At 42.4% G+C, this 17,454-nt stretch overlaps 1 protein-coding gene and 1 non-coding gene across 3 annotated transcripts in view; one reads left to right on the forward strand and one right to left on the reverse strand.

The window, feature by feature from the left end:
* Positions 1-17,454, forward strand: part of LOC5518171 (DENN domain-containing protein 3) — a 40,521-nt gene that overhangs the window by 14,418 nt on the left and 8,649 nt on the right. For both annotated transcript variants that reach the window (XM_048727781.1, XM_048727782.1), the window contains exons 20-40: positions 1,420-1,526; positions 1,856-2,004; positions 2,718-2,764; positions 3,131-3,217; positions 3,726-3,781; positions 3,914-4,016; positions 5,473-5,498; positions 5,828-5,868; positions 6,920-7,021; positions 7,337-7,383; positions 7,955-8,011; positions 8,096-8,166; positions 8,670-8,803; positions 11,867-11,965; positions 12,541-12,610; positions 12,701-12,725; positions 13,139-13,198; positions 14,462-14,546; positions 15,036-15,070; positions 15,150-15,227; positions 15,625-15,712. In XM_048727781.1, coding sequence (XP_048583738.1) covers positions 1,420-1,526; positions 1,856-2,004; positions 2,718-2,764; positions 3,131-3,217; positions 3,726-3,781; positions 3,914-4,016; positions 5,473-5,498; positions 5,828-5,868; positions 6,920-7,021; positions 7,337-7,383; positions 7,955-8,011; positions 8,096-8,166; positions 8,670-8,803; positions 11,867-11,965; positions 12,541-12,610; positions 12,701-12,725; positions 13,139-13,198; positions 14,462-14,546; positions 15,036-15,070; positions 15,150-15,227; positions 15,625-15,712 — 1,567 coding nt within the window. The remainder of the gene's footprint in view (positions 1-1,419; positions 1,527-1,855; positions 2,005-2,717; positions 2,765-3,130; positions 3,218-3,725; positions 3,782-3,913; positions 4,017-5,472; positions 5,499-5,827; positions 5,869-6,919; positions 7,022-7,336; positions 7,384-7,954; positions 8,012-8,095; positions 8,167-8,669; positions 8,804-11,866; positions 11,966-12,540; positions 12,611-12,700; positions 12,726-13,138; positions 13,199-14,461; positions 14,547-15,035; positions 15,071-15,149; positions 15,228-15,624; positions 15,713-17,454) is intronic.
* Positions 1,134-1,254, reverse strand: LOC116603458. Its single transcript, XR_004290619.2, has one exon. It is a non-coding gene; the product is annotated as a U5 spliceosomal RNA (small nuclear RNA).

A 17,454-nucleotide genomic window follows, 5' to 3' on the forward strand; every position in this document is an offset into this window, starting at 1 on the left:
CTTGCGATTGCGCTTATGTTTAACCGATTCTAACTTGTGTTGCGCTTACGCTTGCGCTTGCTTCCTAGTAAAACCAGCCTTTAAGAAGCTCAGCCAAATGGGAACTTTCTTTTAATGGAATAAAGCCTCTTCAAATCGTTCCTTGTCCATTTCTAAATTTTGTGACAGGAAGGCTCTGTAACAGCGTTGAGCTGGGAATAGAAAATATGTGTTGTGTTGTCAACAAGGCCACATAAAAAAGGTTTCGTTTCTGGTCGCGATTTCTTCCTCGTTAGCATGCGCGCCAATTGATTTTGTTTTTGTATATTTTTTCAATGCATGTCCGCCATCTCAAGTCATAAAACAGATTTTGCGTGTTAAATAATGGCTCATATAGTCATACAATTTTACTGCAGTGTAAGGGTTTCCAAGCGCAGCTTTCGATTTGTGGTATACTTGGAAGTTTATCTTTTGACATTTCTTGTCGAAGACGCCAAAATTCAAAACTTGCATGATCTCTAGTGGTTTTACAGAGACAGACTGAAAACAAAGTTGCATGCGGCACAAATTCCGGAGGCGGGCGGCGACCAGAAACGAAAATATTTTTTATGTGGCCTAATACCTATGCCTATGCCGCAGTAACGACACGTTACAGCAGTATTATTTGACACTGTTGAATGACATCGCGATTAACGACGCGTTACGGTGGTATTGTGTGACACCTGTTAAATGACATGCACATTTTAGCCAGCAGTTACACTCGACTGCGTCAAGAGTCAAATAAGTGTCTTAAGCTAGCATTATAAGTGATTTTTGTGAAGTCTGAGATACCCTTAAGGCATCCTGGTGAGATTGGTTCATTGTTGACTACACTAGTTTTATAAAATTCCCGTCTAGGTGGTGGAAGACGGATAAAATGAATAATGCGTGTTTGGTACTATCTTCTCCTTTCAATGGAGCCACGTAGTTTCCTGCATTGTAAACGATGTGATTTATACTAGATTACGACAAAGATGTAGTCAAACAAAAACCTTATTGCTATACCAGGGACACACTGTCAACGTTTGTGTTTCGTAGAAAAACTCGGGTTCCAGATCGTATTCATAACATCTATTTCTCTAAATATTGTGCAGTACTCAAATGATTTGGTTGGGAGCCCCGCCATAAGGCAGGGCAACAAAAAATTAGTTTATAGACTCATTATGTTGTTCTCCTCCACGGAAATCTTTAGTAAAAGGCGAAAGATTTTTGCGCTCTGAAGGAAAACCAGAGTGACTCATGAACTGTTCGTCAGAAGCAAGTCATGATTTACAGTGATGCTGTCCATGTGGGATGTCTTAAGTTCAACTTGAGCATGCGCGTATAATACTAAATATGACGTCATGAAAAAATCACATCAAACGTTTCAAGGGTCAATTATTATTTTTGTGTTTATTACAGCTTTGCAAGACACACGCATTTTCAAGTTTTCTAGATAGTCGCTTGTTACATCCAGAAAAGAGGGACTATTTTGCTGCTGTAAGCGAGAAATTGAAACCCCAACCAAGGTAATGCTGGTGTGATATTTGTTGAAACCCCGATTTCATAATCCATCGTTTGGACATTAAAATATCGAAAAATAGATTCAAAGTTTAAACTAAATTTAAGAGCATTTCTTTTTACAGCTCGCGACGAATATAATTTCAATGAAATATTGTCAATAACGTATTAGACTTTATTCTTAGATTGTTATTTTTAATTTTTTTCTTGCGAATAAACCGTTCTATTTTTAATTATAAACAATAACAAGTGGTGTGGTTGATCGACATTCTTTAATAAACCACTTCATTTCGACCCTATATGCCCTTTGGAATCTTAGTCCTCGTTTATCTTCCAGGCCAGGTCCTTTGCGCAAGCGCAGTTCATCTTCATCTCGGTCGCCTGTGCTCTCGGTGACTGACGGGATTGCTGTGCAGAGTAGCTCCACAGAGTCCGTGCAGCCGACCTTGATTTTACCACCATTCACGGCCACGGGATTACATACAGGTATAACTTCTATACAGTGGAACCTTCATATAACGGACAACCCAGGCCCGGGAAATGTGTCCTTAAAGGTGTTTTCTTTATGAGGTTTACTTTTACCCCATGTACTGTTGACTGAAGAGTTTGAAATAATGACCTGCAATTGTTAAACCCTCCATTTTATGAGGGTTCCATTGTTCCAAGTTTATTGGTGATATTTTTCCTGCAACATATTAAGTCTTGGAATACTTGGATAATATGTCGCAAAATATCATCAGTTGCTTAGCTTGCAATAACAAAGGTGTAGCAGGCCGCGAACTATGGGGAGAGGGGAGGGGGTACATAAACATAAAGAAAATATTTGTGGGGGGGCGGGGGCAGATACGCCCCTACTGGTCTTATAATTTTTGAAAATATATATATATATTTTAGGGGGGAGGGGCTGAGGTGGGACGTGCCCCCCCCCCTTCTACTGCCCTTAATAATACAAACTCGTTAACACGGACAATATTAAGAGTATTAAGATAAACTTAGCAGCATAGCGCGTATGCAATTGGTTAGTTCTGGAACATGTCTAACGGGACTTTCCTAGGATGAGGTACTAATACAATTTTTTTCACTAATGTTTGAGGTCCTTTCTCTTTTCCTTGACGCATGTGATACACATATAAAAAGAAAATGTGTACGACCCAACTTGTCCCGTTCATTTGGGTTCTAAATTGGGTTCTTCCTTTTAGGAAGTTTCTACGATGACTGTTTAGCCGTGTTATCAGGCAAGATCAAGGTTTGTTCCACCAGCATTCTTTGCTTCATTCTCCACTCCCCCTTATTATCACTATCACTATCACTATCACTATCACTATCACTATCATTATTATTATTATTTTATTTTTTGCTGTTTTCACATCGAACCGGGTTTCGTTAGTAAGCGCGCTATTGTGTGTGTTTGTAGTTTCGTTGGTAGTTTAGAAGATGGTTATTTTTTTTGTGTGCATTGGATAGAAAAAGTTTCTAGGTGGGTCTAGTGACCTATTACAAGAGCAATTTGTGTCGATTTAACTCCTCTGGACCCCACCTTGCTTTTTTCTCTCACCACGTCCCTGGTAGGATGGTGACATAGGTAATTTTGTTCTGTTTTGTGTCGTTCCAGGAACCTGAACTCAAATCCTCTAGTCTGCTTGCCAGTTATCTCTATCTACGAGGCATGTTCAACGTCGCGAGGGGCAACAAAATTGAGGTTAGACTTTCGTGCGTTTTATTACAGTAGAGAACATTAAGGTGTTCATCGACAGGGAATAAATGTATGACGACAGCGCACCTACGTTTAGGTGACGATACACCGACAATAAATGGGACCCTAAAAGCCGCCCCACAAACAGGCGATTTTATGGATAGTATGCTGACAATTAATATGTGCCCCCCGACTCATCGCCGACAAATGGTCGACTTTACCGACGGCATGGATATGCTGGAAATGAATCAATACTGAGTTGAGGTTTTAGGTTTAACGCCTTTTATTGAGATTTCGAACGCCATTTTTTGCCGCACCAAAAATATGTATGACGGGGATCTAACTTGTTTCCTAAAAGTTATTCGCTTCTGATATGAAGGATGTCATTACTCAACCTTTCAAATGCTAGAGTTTTAAGATGAAAATTGCTCCCTTTAGGGTGCGTAGTGTGTGTGCCTCTAGGGGATTCCCACACGAGTTTTTTTTATTGTGTCTTCGTGTTCTATGTACTTAGGCTCTTGAAGACTTCTTTGCCGTGTCGAGATGGAACGTGCAGCTCTTCCCGCATGAGTGAGTATTAAAATCCATCTGGAATTCTGGAAGTCCATTGATATAAAAAAGCTGAGATCCTCCACACACTTTTCCTTAGCCGGTCAGGACAAAAAAAAAACGAACACATTACGACTCGCTGTTCTTTGCTAGAGTTGTTCGAGAGGTCGTGTCCAGTCTTTCTGTAGCTGAGGAGAAAGAACTGCAGAGCAAAAGCTTCTACAGGAAAACAAGTACCATGAAACAAACAAGAAAGGTGAGAGCTTTTATACGAACCTTGTGCTTGGGTTTCCTGTGGTTTTGTTATGATAATGATACGATAGCCGTTTTGCTTGAGTTCCTTTTACTGTTTTACATTTCTAATCACAGCATGACTTATTTTGGTGGCTTTTGTTTCGCAGAACTTTTACAAAGGAGTTTGATTTTTGATAGATCTAACCCCTCCAGCGCGAAGAAAACAACGCATAAATGACTCATTGCTCCTCAACTTCGGTATATAAAAGATTCGTAACTTGGGAAAAAAAGGGACGTAGTCTCTCCCGATTCTTGATTTTAAAGTGACAAAAGTTTGAAAAGTCTTTGCGCGAGTAATGGAAGGCGCAAGAAATTTTATACGCCTCTGCCGCACTCTATCCGATCCGACTCACAGACAAACTTACAACTACCACGACTTTGGCCATGAACTACAGACATGGCAAAACCATGCAATCTCTTCAAGAATTCAGATGTTCCAGCAAGCTTTTCCGGTATAAATACACGATTATAGGAAGGTAGCTTTTAGCTACAAGTACAGGGATGGTGTTTCCAGTTTATAAAACAATAGACAATTTTATGTATTTTTTATCAAATTGTTAAGCTAAACTTCAGAATACCCGTCCAAATTTTAAGGTCCTCTAAGTGTCATCGGTCCGTTGTCCACAGTCAAGGAAAAAATCATGCACGATGCAAAATTACTTGATAAGCAGACTTTGATATAGATTAATTTATAATTGGATATGTGTACTTTGGTTGGTCTAATTAAAGAAATCATTCCTAGGACTCACTTCAGGCTGCCGACCACGGACCACGGTAGCAGTAACTTAAGATAACTTAGATATATTATTCCAATGCTTCGTTCTACAAATTATACAAAGACGGACCTCACTTCGGACTGTAGACTAGGGTAGCGGTGACTTAAACCACGAAACAGACGAAACAATCGACTTGATTCTTTTGCATGATTATACATACAAAAGGCTCATGGATAAGGCCACTTAGACATGATGTGCTCACTTCAAATTGGGGAACACTGCAGTGACATGGCTCCACAGTGGAGGGGTATTCTGAAGTTACTCCAATCGTAACATGCTTACCTGTTTAGAGATACGGGTGTTTTTGTTTTTGAGGAAGAATGTTTCGAGGGACCTTTCAGAACAAGAATGGAAAATGATAATTTCAGTAACAGCTAAAAATGTCAATATGCTGTCAATTCATTGAGGAATACTGGATTCGCGTTTTTTTGGGAAAATTATTTAGAGACTGTCTGCCGATAGACATTTTGATAATGGGGCAAATTTGTTTTTATTTTCAAGTGTTGTCGGAGATCAGACGTTACTTGTTTTAAATATGAATTTATTTCCAGTCTCGCTAGGTCTCCTAAAACTAAAGTGTAGTACATTTTAGTACAGATAATTATTTTGTGTATTTTTAAATCTGAGTTCTTTTGTCTACAGGAATATGAGAGACACGGAAGAGAAAGGTATACAACTATTTTAAATATGTCTGCACTCGAGAATTCATCCATCGTAGCTCCCAATGCTTCATGGGTAATGTAAAAGGCCCTGTCTTGGTATCTGAAAGCCATGGGAATGATTACAGGAACATAAGCAAAAATGCTACAACATTTTAAGGCTTGGTTTGTTTTTGTTTTCTTTTATTATATGCTTATTCAATTTATACCCATGAAGCAATGCGGGTTACGCTACAGAATCGAGTGCAGACTTATTTAAAAAAGGTATATAACACTTTGTTTAGTAAATTCCCGTTAAAGAACGCCTTTTTTTCCTAATCAGCTTCTGTTTTCCATAGGAGAAAAGTGGTGACATCAGCAGTTCCCACAAGCCCTCTCGGTAGGTCATGACCAAACAATCTCCTTTGGCCAGTTCCTTATATTTCTAGGACATTAGATACCATAATTGGGGACCACATCAATCATTTTTTATTGTACCCTCCTAGGACTGTTTAAGGTACCGTAGACCCAAGTGGTAATTACCCCGATTGTCCCGGCAAAATCGCTCGCGCTCGCGTCGGATTAAAGCAAATGCCAACAAACTATATATCAAATTAAAGCTTAATGATTTTTCTTTCCTCCTAAAATAATAATTTTTTATACGCGCTTAATTTTGAGTGCTTTTGCCTGGTCCGAAGTGCGAAATCGACCACTTTTAAACATGCGAATTATTTATACACACCAAAAGCGCGCAACCTCCCGGGATCTGCTTTATATCTTTCGTCATGTACTGAACTGATAAACTCGTTCACTCGTTCGAATTCGGTTTTTCTTGAATATCTGGCGGAGTATTTAAGATTTTGGTGGTATTTTTTTGCTAACATCTAGAGTGTGCCTATTGTCATCGAATGGCATAATAAAAAAAATTCACCCGAAATGAAGCCATTGGGTCTACGGTATCGTTAAGTCGAGAATGTCCACGTAAATTTTGCAGATTTTCTGCTTGCCGCCATTTTGAAACAGGTCCAGATCCTTGATTAGTACAGGTTGTTTTGACGAACGAAGAACGAACGAACTATTTATTTCGACGACTGTAAATACCGTAACTCTCTCTCACGAACTCACCATAACTCTCCCACGTGCGACTAGCCCCCACACCAAAATGTCAATCAACAGTTCATGACGTCATAGCGTCAAGCGTAACGCAGCAACAGAGGCTCTTTAAGACCTTTTGAAAGATGCCAGCCTTCTCCTGGAAGGGGATTCCTGTGGCTCACACGCATAAAATTTGTGTTCTTCCTTATCTGGACATGTTTAGATACAGTGTTTGTACGAGAAGTCAATAAAAAAGAAGAGAGATTATAAAGTGTCTTCTAGAAGCACCGCTGACAGCACTAGGATCTCTTTGGTTTTGTGGATTGGGAACCCTAACCTCGTTCCGTTTTGTTTAGGCGAAACGGAGTTCTTGAAGCGCATTAGTATGCTGCAAACGACGAGCGCGGACTCCGGGAAAAAGCTCTTTGAGGCCCTCACACTTAACAAGCCAAACAGCGGTAAATCACGTGCGTGTATGCGTGTCTGTCTATGTATAAGTGTGGTCCGGTTAAAAATTCTTTGAGGCACTCATTTAAAACAAACTATATCAATTTTCATATTTCATTGGAGTTTTCTTTTTTGATGAAAAACGAGTTCTGACTGCAAAAGTATCACTTTGGCTGGACAGTATCGCCTTATATTTGTGCTGTGAAAATGTACTTGTGGCCTGAATTGCCCAATTAGCGCGAACGAAAATCATCACTCGGTTATAATCCTAAATATATATCCTTGTGCAGACGATTTGCTCTTGACTTGCATTGTTTAATTTGTAGTCGTGGACCCGGACGTCTTTGCGTGTTTTTACGAGGCACTTAGTGAGGTAAGATCACTCATATTCCATGCGTGATTATTTCTTTCGGCAAACTATGATGATACAATATTCAAATGATTAAATTTACGCCTTTTTGGGAAAACTTTTGAGGAAACGGCATGCCGGCAGCGTCATGGCTTTTCGACTTGTTTGCGATTTATTTATTTATTTGTCCCATTTACCTTCTAGCGGAAGTTGCCCCTAAGTAAAAAGACCATGAAGCTGCGAGCATGCGAATGTCTTAGTTAAAGAAACAAAACCTAATTTGATTTCAAGAATTTAGCCAATCAGCAAGCGAGAAAGTTTTGACTGACTGAACGTCATAACTATGAGGATTCATTCAAGTTCTGATATGCGCACTAAATCATTTCCTTGCCTTGCTAGTTGAAAAGGAAAGCTCATGCAAGGTGGCCTCGGTAGCGCGCGTCGTAGATAGCACGTTTCTCAACATCCTTATTGGCTCACTTCACACATCTGTCAAGGTGGCCACGGTAGCGCGCGTCGTATCAGATAACATTTCTCAATATCCCTAGCGTCGTACTGTAAAAACGCTTGTGTGAGATTGTTTTATTGTACACAGGCAGACCGTGAGGCCCAGGCCATACCATGGTGGGGCATCACTCCCGAGGAGGGAGAGGTGAGTAGGTTAATGCTCAGTCAAACAATGTTTAACAAGGTTTAAAAATCTGTAGCGTATATTTAATTTGGACTTTTGATTTAGTTTGTTGTTATCGCATCTCAAGTGATCAGAACAGACCGAGCTATGGGCAGACTGATTCTCACTTCTAACAGGTAAATAAAGGTTTCTCGATACAGTTGTTTGTCATTGATTTGATCTAAGTGTATTTTTGTGAAAGGTTTTTCTTTTGTTCAAAAAATTTAGCACAATATTAAAAGCATATACAGGCCCAAACGTATACGGCATGGAAAGGCCATGTTTCGTTACCATAGTGACACACGATGTCCGTGAAAACAGCCTGTTATCTTTTCAATCAAAAAGTCAGCAAATCCACGGAAAATTGATTTATTTTAAAATAAAATAAAAATAAGTTGGCTAGCTGCTCACGTCAGCAACAAACAAACAAACAAGCAAGCAAGCAAACAAACAAACAAGGGAGGAAGAAGGCTGGTAAACAAGTAAACAAATAAGAAAAGCTACACCATCTCCTAAAATAGTCATGCCATCACCACCTAGAAATCAGCATAGTAATCAGCATTTATCATTATTACCAAAAGTCGCAGCAACAATCGCTATATCTCCCAAACTAATACACATATCTGGCTCTTTTCCCAAGGCTGTTGTTCATAGTGGAGGGAGCGTACAAGTGCGAGATGATCACAAGACTGGAAGACATACAGGACATTGAGTACTACCAGCACTACGTGGTCCTACCGCCCGGTGTACCCGCTCTTAAGATAACTAGTAGAAGTATGTACCATTGGAAAAGATAAGGTGTATCGATTCGCAGTATGGGAGGGGTGGAGGGCGATTAACATCTATCAGTACTACGTGGTCTTACCGCCCGGTGTACCCGCTCTTAAGATAACTAGTAGAAGTATGTACCATTGGAAAAGATAAGGTGTATCGATTCGCGGTATGGGAGGGGTGGGGGGGACTAACATCTATCAGTACTGCGTGGTCTTACCGCCCGGTGTACCCGCTCTTAAGATAACTAGTAGAAGTATGCACCATTGGAAAAGATAAGGTGTATCGATTCGCGGTATGGGAGGGGTGGAAGGCGATTAACATCTATCAGTACTACGTGGTCTTACCGCCCGGTGTACCCGCTCTTAAGATAACTAGTAGAAGTATGTAACATTGGAAAAGATAAGGTGTATCGATTCGCGGTATGGGAGGGGTGGGGGGGACTAACATCTATCAGTACTGCGTGGTCTTACCGCCCGGTGTACCCGCTCTTAAGATAACTAGTAGAAGTATGCACCATTGGAAAAGATAAGGTGTATCGATTCGCGGTATGGGAGGGGTGGAAGGCGATTAACATCTATCAGTACTACGTGGTCTTACCGCCCGGTGTACCCGCTCTTAAGATAACTAGTAGAAGTATGTAACATTGGAAAAGATAAGGTGTATGGGGTCGCGGTATGGGGAGGGGTGGAGGGCGATTAACATTTATCAGCGCTATGTGGTCCTACCGCCCGGTGTATTCGCTCTTAAGATAACTAGTAGAAGTATGTACCATTGGAAAAGATAAGGTGTATCGATTCGCGGTATGGGAGGGGTGGAGGGCGATTAACATCTATCAGTACTACGTGGTCTTACCGCCCGGTGTACCCGCTCTTAAGATAACGAGTAGTAGTATGTACCATTGGACAAATAAAGTGTATGGGGTCATGTTATGGGGAGGGGTGGGGGGGGATTAGGAACTATAAGCACTACGTGGTCTTACCGCCCGGTGTACCCGCTCTTAAGATAACTAGTAGAAGTATGTAACATTGGAAAAGATAAGGTGTATGGGGTCGCGGTATTGGGAGGGGTGGAGGGCGATTAACATCTATCAGCACTACGTGGTCCTACCGCCCGGTGTACCCGCTCTTAAGATAACTAGTAGAAGTATGTAACATTGGAAAAGATAAGGTGTATGGGGTCATGTTATGGGGAGGGGTGGGGGGCGATTAGGAACTATAAGCACTACGTGGTCTTACCGCCCGGTGTACCCGTTCATAAGATAACTAGTAGAAGTATGTACCATTGAAAAAGATAAGGTGTATGGGGTCGCGGTATGGGAGGGGGGAGGGGACTAACATCTACAGCACTACGTGGTCTTACCGCCCGATGTACCCGCTCTTAAGATAACTAGTAGAAGTATGTACCATTGGAAAAGATAGGATGTATCGATTCGCGGTATGGGAGGGGTGGAGGGGACTAACATCTATCAGCACTCCGTGGTCTTACCGCCCGGTGTACCCGCTCTTAAGATAACTAGTAGAAGTATGTAACATTGGACAAATAAAGTGTATGGGGTCGTGGTATAGGGAGGGGTGGGGGGGGATTAACAATAACTAGTAGAAGTATGTACCACTGAAATAGATAAGGTATATCGATTCGCGATATGGGAGGGGTGGGGGGGGGGGCGATTAACATCTATCAGCACTCCGTGGTCCTACCGCCCGATGTACCCGCCCTTAAGATAACTAGTAGAAGTATGTACTAAAAAGGGTGTATGGGGTCGGTATTGAGAACTGCGACCACTTGTGGTGCTAGAGTACGTGCCTTCAAGTTTCCTAATAGAAGTATGTCCCATTGTACAAGATAAAGTGTGCCCTATGTGCAGCCTAGTGTAAGATTGACTTCAGTAGAATTTTGTGCCTTTGGATGTAATAGGTGTATGGGTTCGGGTGAAGGGACATCCAGTACAACCAGCACTTCGTGGTTCTGCCGTCTTGTGTTCCCCGCCCTTAAGATAACTTGTAGAATAACGTTTTATTATGTAGGGTGTGTGGGGTCGGGTGAAGGGACATCCAGTACAACCAGCACTTCGTGGTTCTGCCGTCTTGTGTTCCCCGCCCTTAAGATAACTTGTAGAATAACGTTTTATTATGTAGGGTGTGTGGGGTCGGGTGAAGGGACATCCAGTACAACCAGCACTTCGTGGTTCTGCCGTCTTGTGTTCCCCGCCCTTAAGATAACTTGTAGAATAACGTTTTATTATGTAGGGTGTGTGGGGTCGGGTGAAGGGACATCCAGTGCAACCAGCACTTCGTGGTTCTGCCGTCTTGTGTTCCCCGCCCTTAAGATAACTTGTAGAATAAAGTTTTATTATGTAGGGTGTGTGGGGTCGGGTGAAGGGACATCCAGTACAACCAGCACTTCGTGGTTCTGCCGTCTTGTGTTCCCCGCCCTTAAGATAACTTTTTATTATGTAGGGTGTGTGGGGTTGGTAAAGGGAGGGGGTGGGAACTGCGAGCTATATGTGATACGATTACGAGTAGAAGTATTGGGGGTTTGGGGCTGGTGGAGTACTTCTGTTGCGTTTGTAAAAGGTTTGATCTGGCCGAGGGCTGCGTGCATTATCAACACTCACCCTCCATTAACTGACTTTGTGCGTGATCTGCACAATTGGCATCACGCTAGCCCGGTCGCAGCTCTAGATCTCACATGGATCTAAGCTGTGGTTTAAAGCACTTCGTTCGAGTCGAAGTCGCCCTGCAGTTTTTTTGCCGATGAAGTTTAACTGAGGCAAACCGGCTATGCCATGCTGACGAGTCCTAATAAGGACGAAACAGCTGTCCATGGTTGCCGAACTGCACGGGTAATAGACTGTGCTAGCGTCCCGTCTTGGCCCGACTGGTGCCAATGTGTGTATGCTAGTGTGCTTTTAAAGTCCACATTTTGGAGAGGAGAAGGAGGGGTAAAATAATGAAGATAAAATATTTCCTGTCTTTAGAAAGTGTCCGTTACCAGATGTAAACAGAAAGGTGTTTTCTCGCTTGCCCATCCTTGACTTTGATACTTTATCCATCTCATTCATAGATAAGAAAGTCCCACAGGTGATAGCCTGCCTTAAGGAGAATCGCCCTTTCTGGTTTGCGTGCTTGAAGGAAATGGTCGCGGGCGTTACGATCAGTGAAGGTATGGCCGTTGAAAGATTATAAGTGTAATGTGAATATAATGGACAAGTGAATCTGACAAATTACAAATAATTTTGGAACACCAAGAGTAGTATTAGGAGATTCTATGCGATTCAGCGGATCCGAATACTTATGTGGGAAACATGGTATTTTGCATGTCAACCACGCCTCCCGTATTACGTAAAAATTAACTTCCGTTTTTACGTAAATGAGAAACTTCCTGTATTACATAAAGAAGTTACTTCCGATACTGTAGAGCATAAATACGGGACTTTCGTTACAGACGCGTTTCTAGGATTGGCCAAGGGGGGTGCGCAGTCATAGGTATCATATGGAAAAATCGTAGTATTTGAAGATTCCTTAATAAGAAATGACCCACTTTCCATGGAGGGGGGATGCGCGCGCACCCTGCACACCCCGCTTTGTAAGGGCCTGCGTTATTATATATATAATTAGCTTTCTTTATATTGTAAATGAGGAACTGCCGGTATTACGTAGTTAAAATAGTTTCGGTATTTCGGTACTATGCAGCGACGCAGGAAAACTTTAAACTTTAGGTTCTCTTATAACTTGCAGAATCTAAAGACCTCCAGGGCATCAAGCAAGCTGCCCAGAATGTTATGGTGGCAGATGCGTTAAGGAGAAGGTTCGTCACGTGATCAGCCTTAAAATGCTGTTTTGACATGAATGCTCGACTGATATGTGTCTTATTGTGCGAGTTTGTTGTTTGTTGCAGCGGACACAGTGAAGTTGGATTTGGGGTGAGCTGGATATCTTAGTATCACTATATTATGATATTGTTGAAGTATTCGGCATCGTCATCATCTTTGTCATCATAACCACCACCATCATCATAATCATCATAATCACCATCATCATAATCAACATCATCATAATCAACATCATCATAATTAACATCATCATAATCAACATCATCATAATTAACATCATCATAATCATAATCATCATAATCACCATCATCATAATTAACATCATCATAATCAACATCATCATCATCATCATCGTAATCACCATCATCATAATCATCATCATCATCATAATCACCATCATCATATTCATCATCATCATCACTGTAACCACCACCATTATCATCGTCGTTATCATAATCAACCTTTTGTATTCTCCTGATCTTTTCTTCTTTGCTTTTTCCCAGCACGTTCTCTACCTCAGCAAGATTCCTATCACCAAGAAACTCTCCAAAGAGACGAAGAGGGTAAAGCACTGTGCAAACAGCACCATCATTTTTTTAGAAAATTAATGGCTTTTGTAGGGTCACGTGACGCTGCTGCATAATGCTGATTGGTGCTTTATCAGCATTACGTTGTATTGGTCATTCTTACGTACACGGAGGATTGGGTCGAGTCGATATGCAAACAGCGTGCTAGGACGAATTTAGGGGGCGCAATTAAACTTGGCGTCGAACATTGCCAAAGTTGATGTTGGGAATCTTGTGAGTCTAACTAACAAAGATATTCAGGAAGCACAATTGCCAAAACCTCCTGCTTATCAATATTTGGGTGACCTTCAAACCCGCTCGGTCAATCTCTTGGAGGCCTGGGTCTAAAGAGTTTATAGGATTAGTAAGGAAAAGATTTGACCAAGCGAGAAAGTTTTGGTAAATAATTTTTGCCGCGAGTCGCAAAGGAATGAGTATTTTTCACCATGTTTTCTGGAGATCAGGGAGAGGGAAAACTTTAGCTCTTCTAAATATGGGCATCTATGCCCATATAAGGCAATACATACAAAGGACACTATCCGTGGGGAATAAGTTTGATATGATATTGTATTGTAGCCATTCAGTGTTTACGGCGCCCTGCTGAACTGCGTACTCTAAAATCGTCCCAGCATGCTGGTCGCTTATCAGCTCGAACCAATCCGCCGCGCAACGTAAGAATGGACTGTGGTCATACGAGTAAGGCGGGCTAGCAATTTCAGGGGCGGCTCCCAGGAACGGTCCCACAAGTGGGGGGAGGAGTAGGGGGAGGGGTGGGTGGTGGTTTTAGGGGGAGGGGTGGAAGGTGGTTTCAGGGAGGATGGGTGGTTGGTGGTTACAGGGGAGGAGGGGTGAGTTGTGGTTTCAAATTCTTAACCGCTATTTATAATAACGCGAGGATAACCTAGGTTTTTATGCACGGGATTCTACTGTTCAACCAAATTTGTTGTCGGTTGTACCGCTTGAAACCCGATGGTTTAAAAAAAACGTTTATAAATAAAGAAGCATCCGCTCAGAAAAGCGCCCCTCCCCCTTCCGCCTCCCCTGAATTTTGCGTACCGAAGCGATAATGCAATGTTTTGAATCCTTTTCCATACTTCTCACGTTATCATATTCATGATAACACGATGGTTGTTTAAGTTTTTACTCATCGCATAATTGCAACGGTTTTTGAGCCACCCAAGCGAACCAACGCTAAAATTAATCTTCAAATGGGCGAGTGCTTTCCACCAAAGAAACGCAAATAACTCAACCTTTTTTTAGGCCCTAGAGGTGCGAATCGACCCGACCCCTCAAGCTAACAGCAGCGAGAAGACCACGGTGGAGGCGATGGTCTATGCGCCTGAAAGTATGTACAACAAACCTTAACCTCTTTCACAGGTGTCTCTTGTCGTGTTTGTGCGCTTTCCTGTTATAAGTCTAAGTTCGTAAGTCTCCTTTTCGTGCATGTGTCCAAGAACACAGGCGCCCCAAGCATAAGAGATGCTCTCGGAGGGGGCTACCCACAAGGGGTTGACCCTAGCAAACTTAGCACAAGAGAATTGGGGAATTTTAGTGCGTCGCGCCTTTCCGTTACTAAGACAAAGTTTTGAGAAAGTTGGCCAAGTAGCATGCTAGAATCACAGATTGAGTAAATACAAGCTTCCTGGCTCGGAAGTTTCTATTGTGCTCTGATGCGCACTGTGACATCTCTTTGCCACCTGGTTCGGCTTGTGAAGTTTTTGTCTGCCAGATATAAAGCTATGCCCATTCTTATCTTATTTCCTAATATTGTCGAGATGACCGCGTCACTCAAAAAGCTGGCAATTTATTGTGCAAATATTCTTATCTTTTGCAGCTGAAAGTTGTCGCGGAGAAGTCTGGTGTGGCCTGGTAAGGAATATTCATATCATATTACAATTTTCCTTACCTTAAAGCCTCAATAAATGATGGTCCGTCGCTATGGTTGCAGGGCTCAGGAGCAGTTGCTGTGATTGATGCCGTCAGTTGGAAACTTGTGACCCAGTTTCGCTATGCCAAAGATCGGGTGGTACGTACGAAGAGAATGTGCCGCTGTAGCTCCTTGCAGTACTAACTTAGCCGACCCCCCAAGGAGTTGTAGTCATGCGACTTACAGGGATTCCTGTGTAATTTGTACTTTAGTTCACTGTACCGTCTTGTTTGTAACCAGGCCTTCGTTTGGAAACATGGCGAATGTTGACCATACAATAGTAGCGCTAAACAATGATTGTTTTGAACAATACTTGGTGATTTTTTCCTTGTTTTCGAGTTGTGACTTAGTTTGCAGATGCTGTGTAAATGCATGTTAAGTTGCAAATGTCGTTTAATTTTGATATCAATTAAAAGCTTAAAGTTCTAAGGCATCAACTGTTCGAAGTATCAACATTTTGACGTGTAAATACAAAAAGGACTGCTTTTTTTTGCAGAGCTGTCTGGTCCCAGTTGGCGATGAGCACATTTGGGTCGGCTCCATGGATACCACCATCTACATCATCAATAGACGGACCATGCAAGGTAGGGGGTACCACCATCTACATCGTCAACAGATGGGCCATGCAAGGTAAGGGATACCACCATCTACATCATCAACAGGCGGACCATGTAAGGTAGGGGATACCACCATCTACATCATCAATAGATGGGCCATGCAAGGGGGGATACCACCATCTACATCATTAATTGATGGACCATGTAAGGTAGGGGATACCACCATCTACATCGTCAACAGATGGACCATGCAAGGTAAGGGATACCACCATCTACATCATTAATAGACGGACCATGCAAGGGAGGGGATACCTCCATCTACATCGTCAACAGATGGGCCATGCAAGGTAGGGGATACCACCATCTACATCGTCAACAGATGGGCCATGCAAGGTAAGGGATACCACCATCTACATCATCAATAGACGGACCATGCAAGGTAGGGGATACCACCATCTACATTGTCAACAGATGGGCCACCATCACCACCATCTACATCATCAATAGACGGACCATGCAAGGTAGGGGATACCACCATCTACATCATCAACAGATAGGCCATGCAAGGTAAGGGATACCACCATCTACATCATCAATAGACGGACCATGCAAGGTAGGGGATACCACCATCTACATCATCAATAGACAGACCATGTAAGGTAGGGGATACCACCATCTACATCATCAACATGCGGACCATGCAAGGTAGGGGACACCACCATCTACATCATCAATATACAGACCATGCAAGGTAGGGGATACCACCATCTACATCATCAACAGATATGCCATGCAAGGTAAGGGATACCACCATCTACATCATCAATAGACGGACCATGCAAGGTAGGGGATACCACCATCTACATCATCAATAGACAGACCATGTAAGGTAGGGGATACCACCATCTACATCATCAATAGACAGACCATGCAAGGTAGGGGATACCACCATCTTCATCATCAATAGACGGACCATGCAAGGTAGGGGATACCACCATCTACATCATCAATAGACGGACCATGCAAGGTAGGGGATACCACCATGAACATCATTAATAGACAGACCATGTAAGGAAGGGGATACCACCATCTACATCATCAATAGATGGGCCATGTAAGGTAGGGGATACCACCATCTACATCATCAATAGACAGACCATGCAAGGTAGGGGATACCACCATCTACATCATTAATAGACGGACCATGTAAGGTAGGGGATACCACCATCTACATCATCAATAGACAGACCATGCAAGGTAGGGGATACCACCATCTACATCATCAACAGGCGGACCATGTAAGGTACGGGATACCACCATCTACATCATTAATAGACAGACCATGTAAGGAAGGGGATACCACCATCTACATCATCACTGATGGACCATGCAAGGTAGGGGATACCACCATCTACATCATCAATAAATGGGCCATGCAAGGTAGGGGATACCACCATCTACATCATCAACATGCGGACCATGCAAGGTAGGGGACACCACCATCTACATCATCAATAGACGGACCATGCAAGGTAGGGGATACCACCATCTACATCATCAACAGATATGCCATGCAAGGTAAGGGATACCACCATCTACATCATCAACAGGCGGACCATGTAAGGTACGGGATACCACCATCTACATCATTAATAGACAGACCATGTAAGGAAGGGGATACCACCATCTACATCATCACTGATTGACCATGCAAGGTAGGGGATACCACCATCTACATCATCAATAAATGGGCCATGCAAGGTAGGGGA

The sequence above is a fragment of the Nematostella vectensis genome, chromosome 5 (genome assembly GCF_932526225.1).
Source record: "Nematostella vectensis chromosome 5, jaNemVect1.1, whole genome shotgun sequence".
NCBI lineage: Eukaryota > Metazoa > Cnidaria > Anthozoa > Actiniaria > Edwardsiidae > Nematostella > Nematostella vectensis.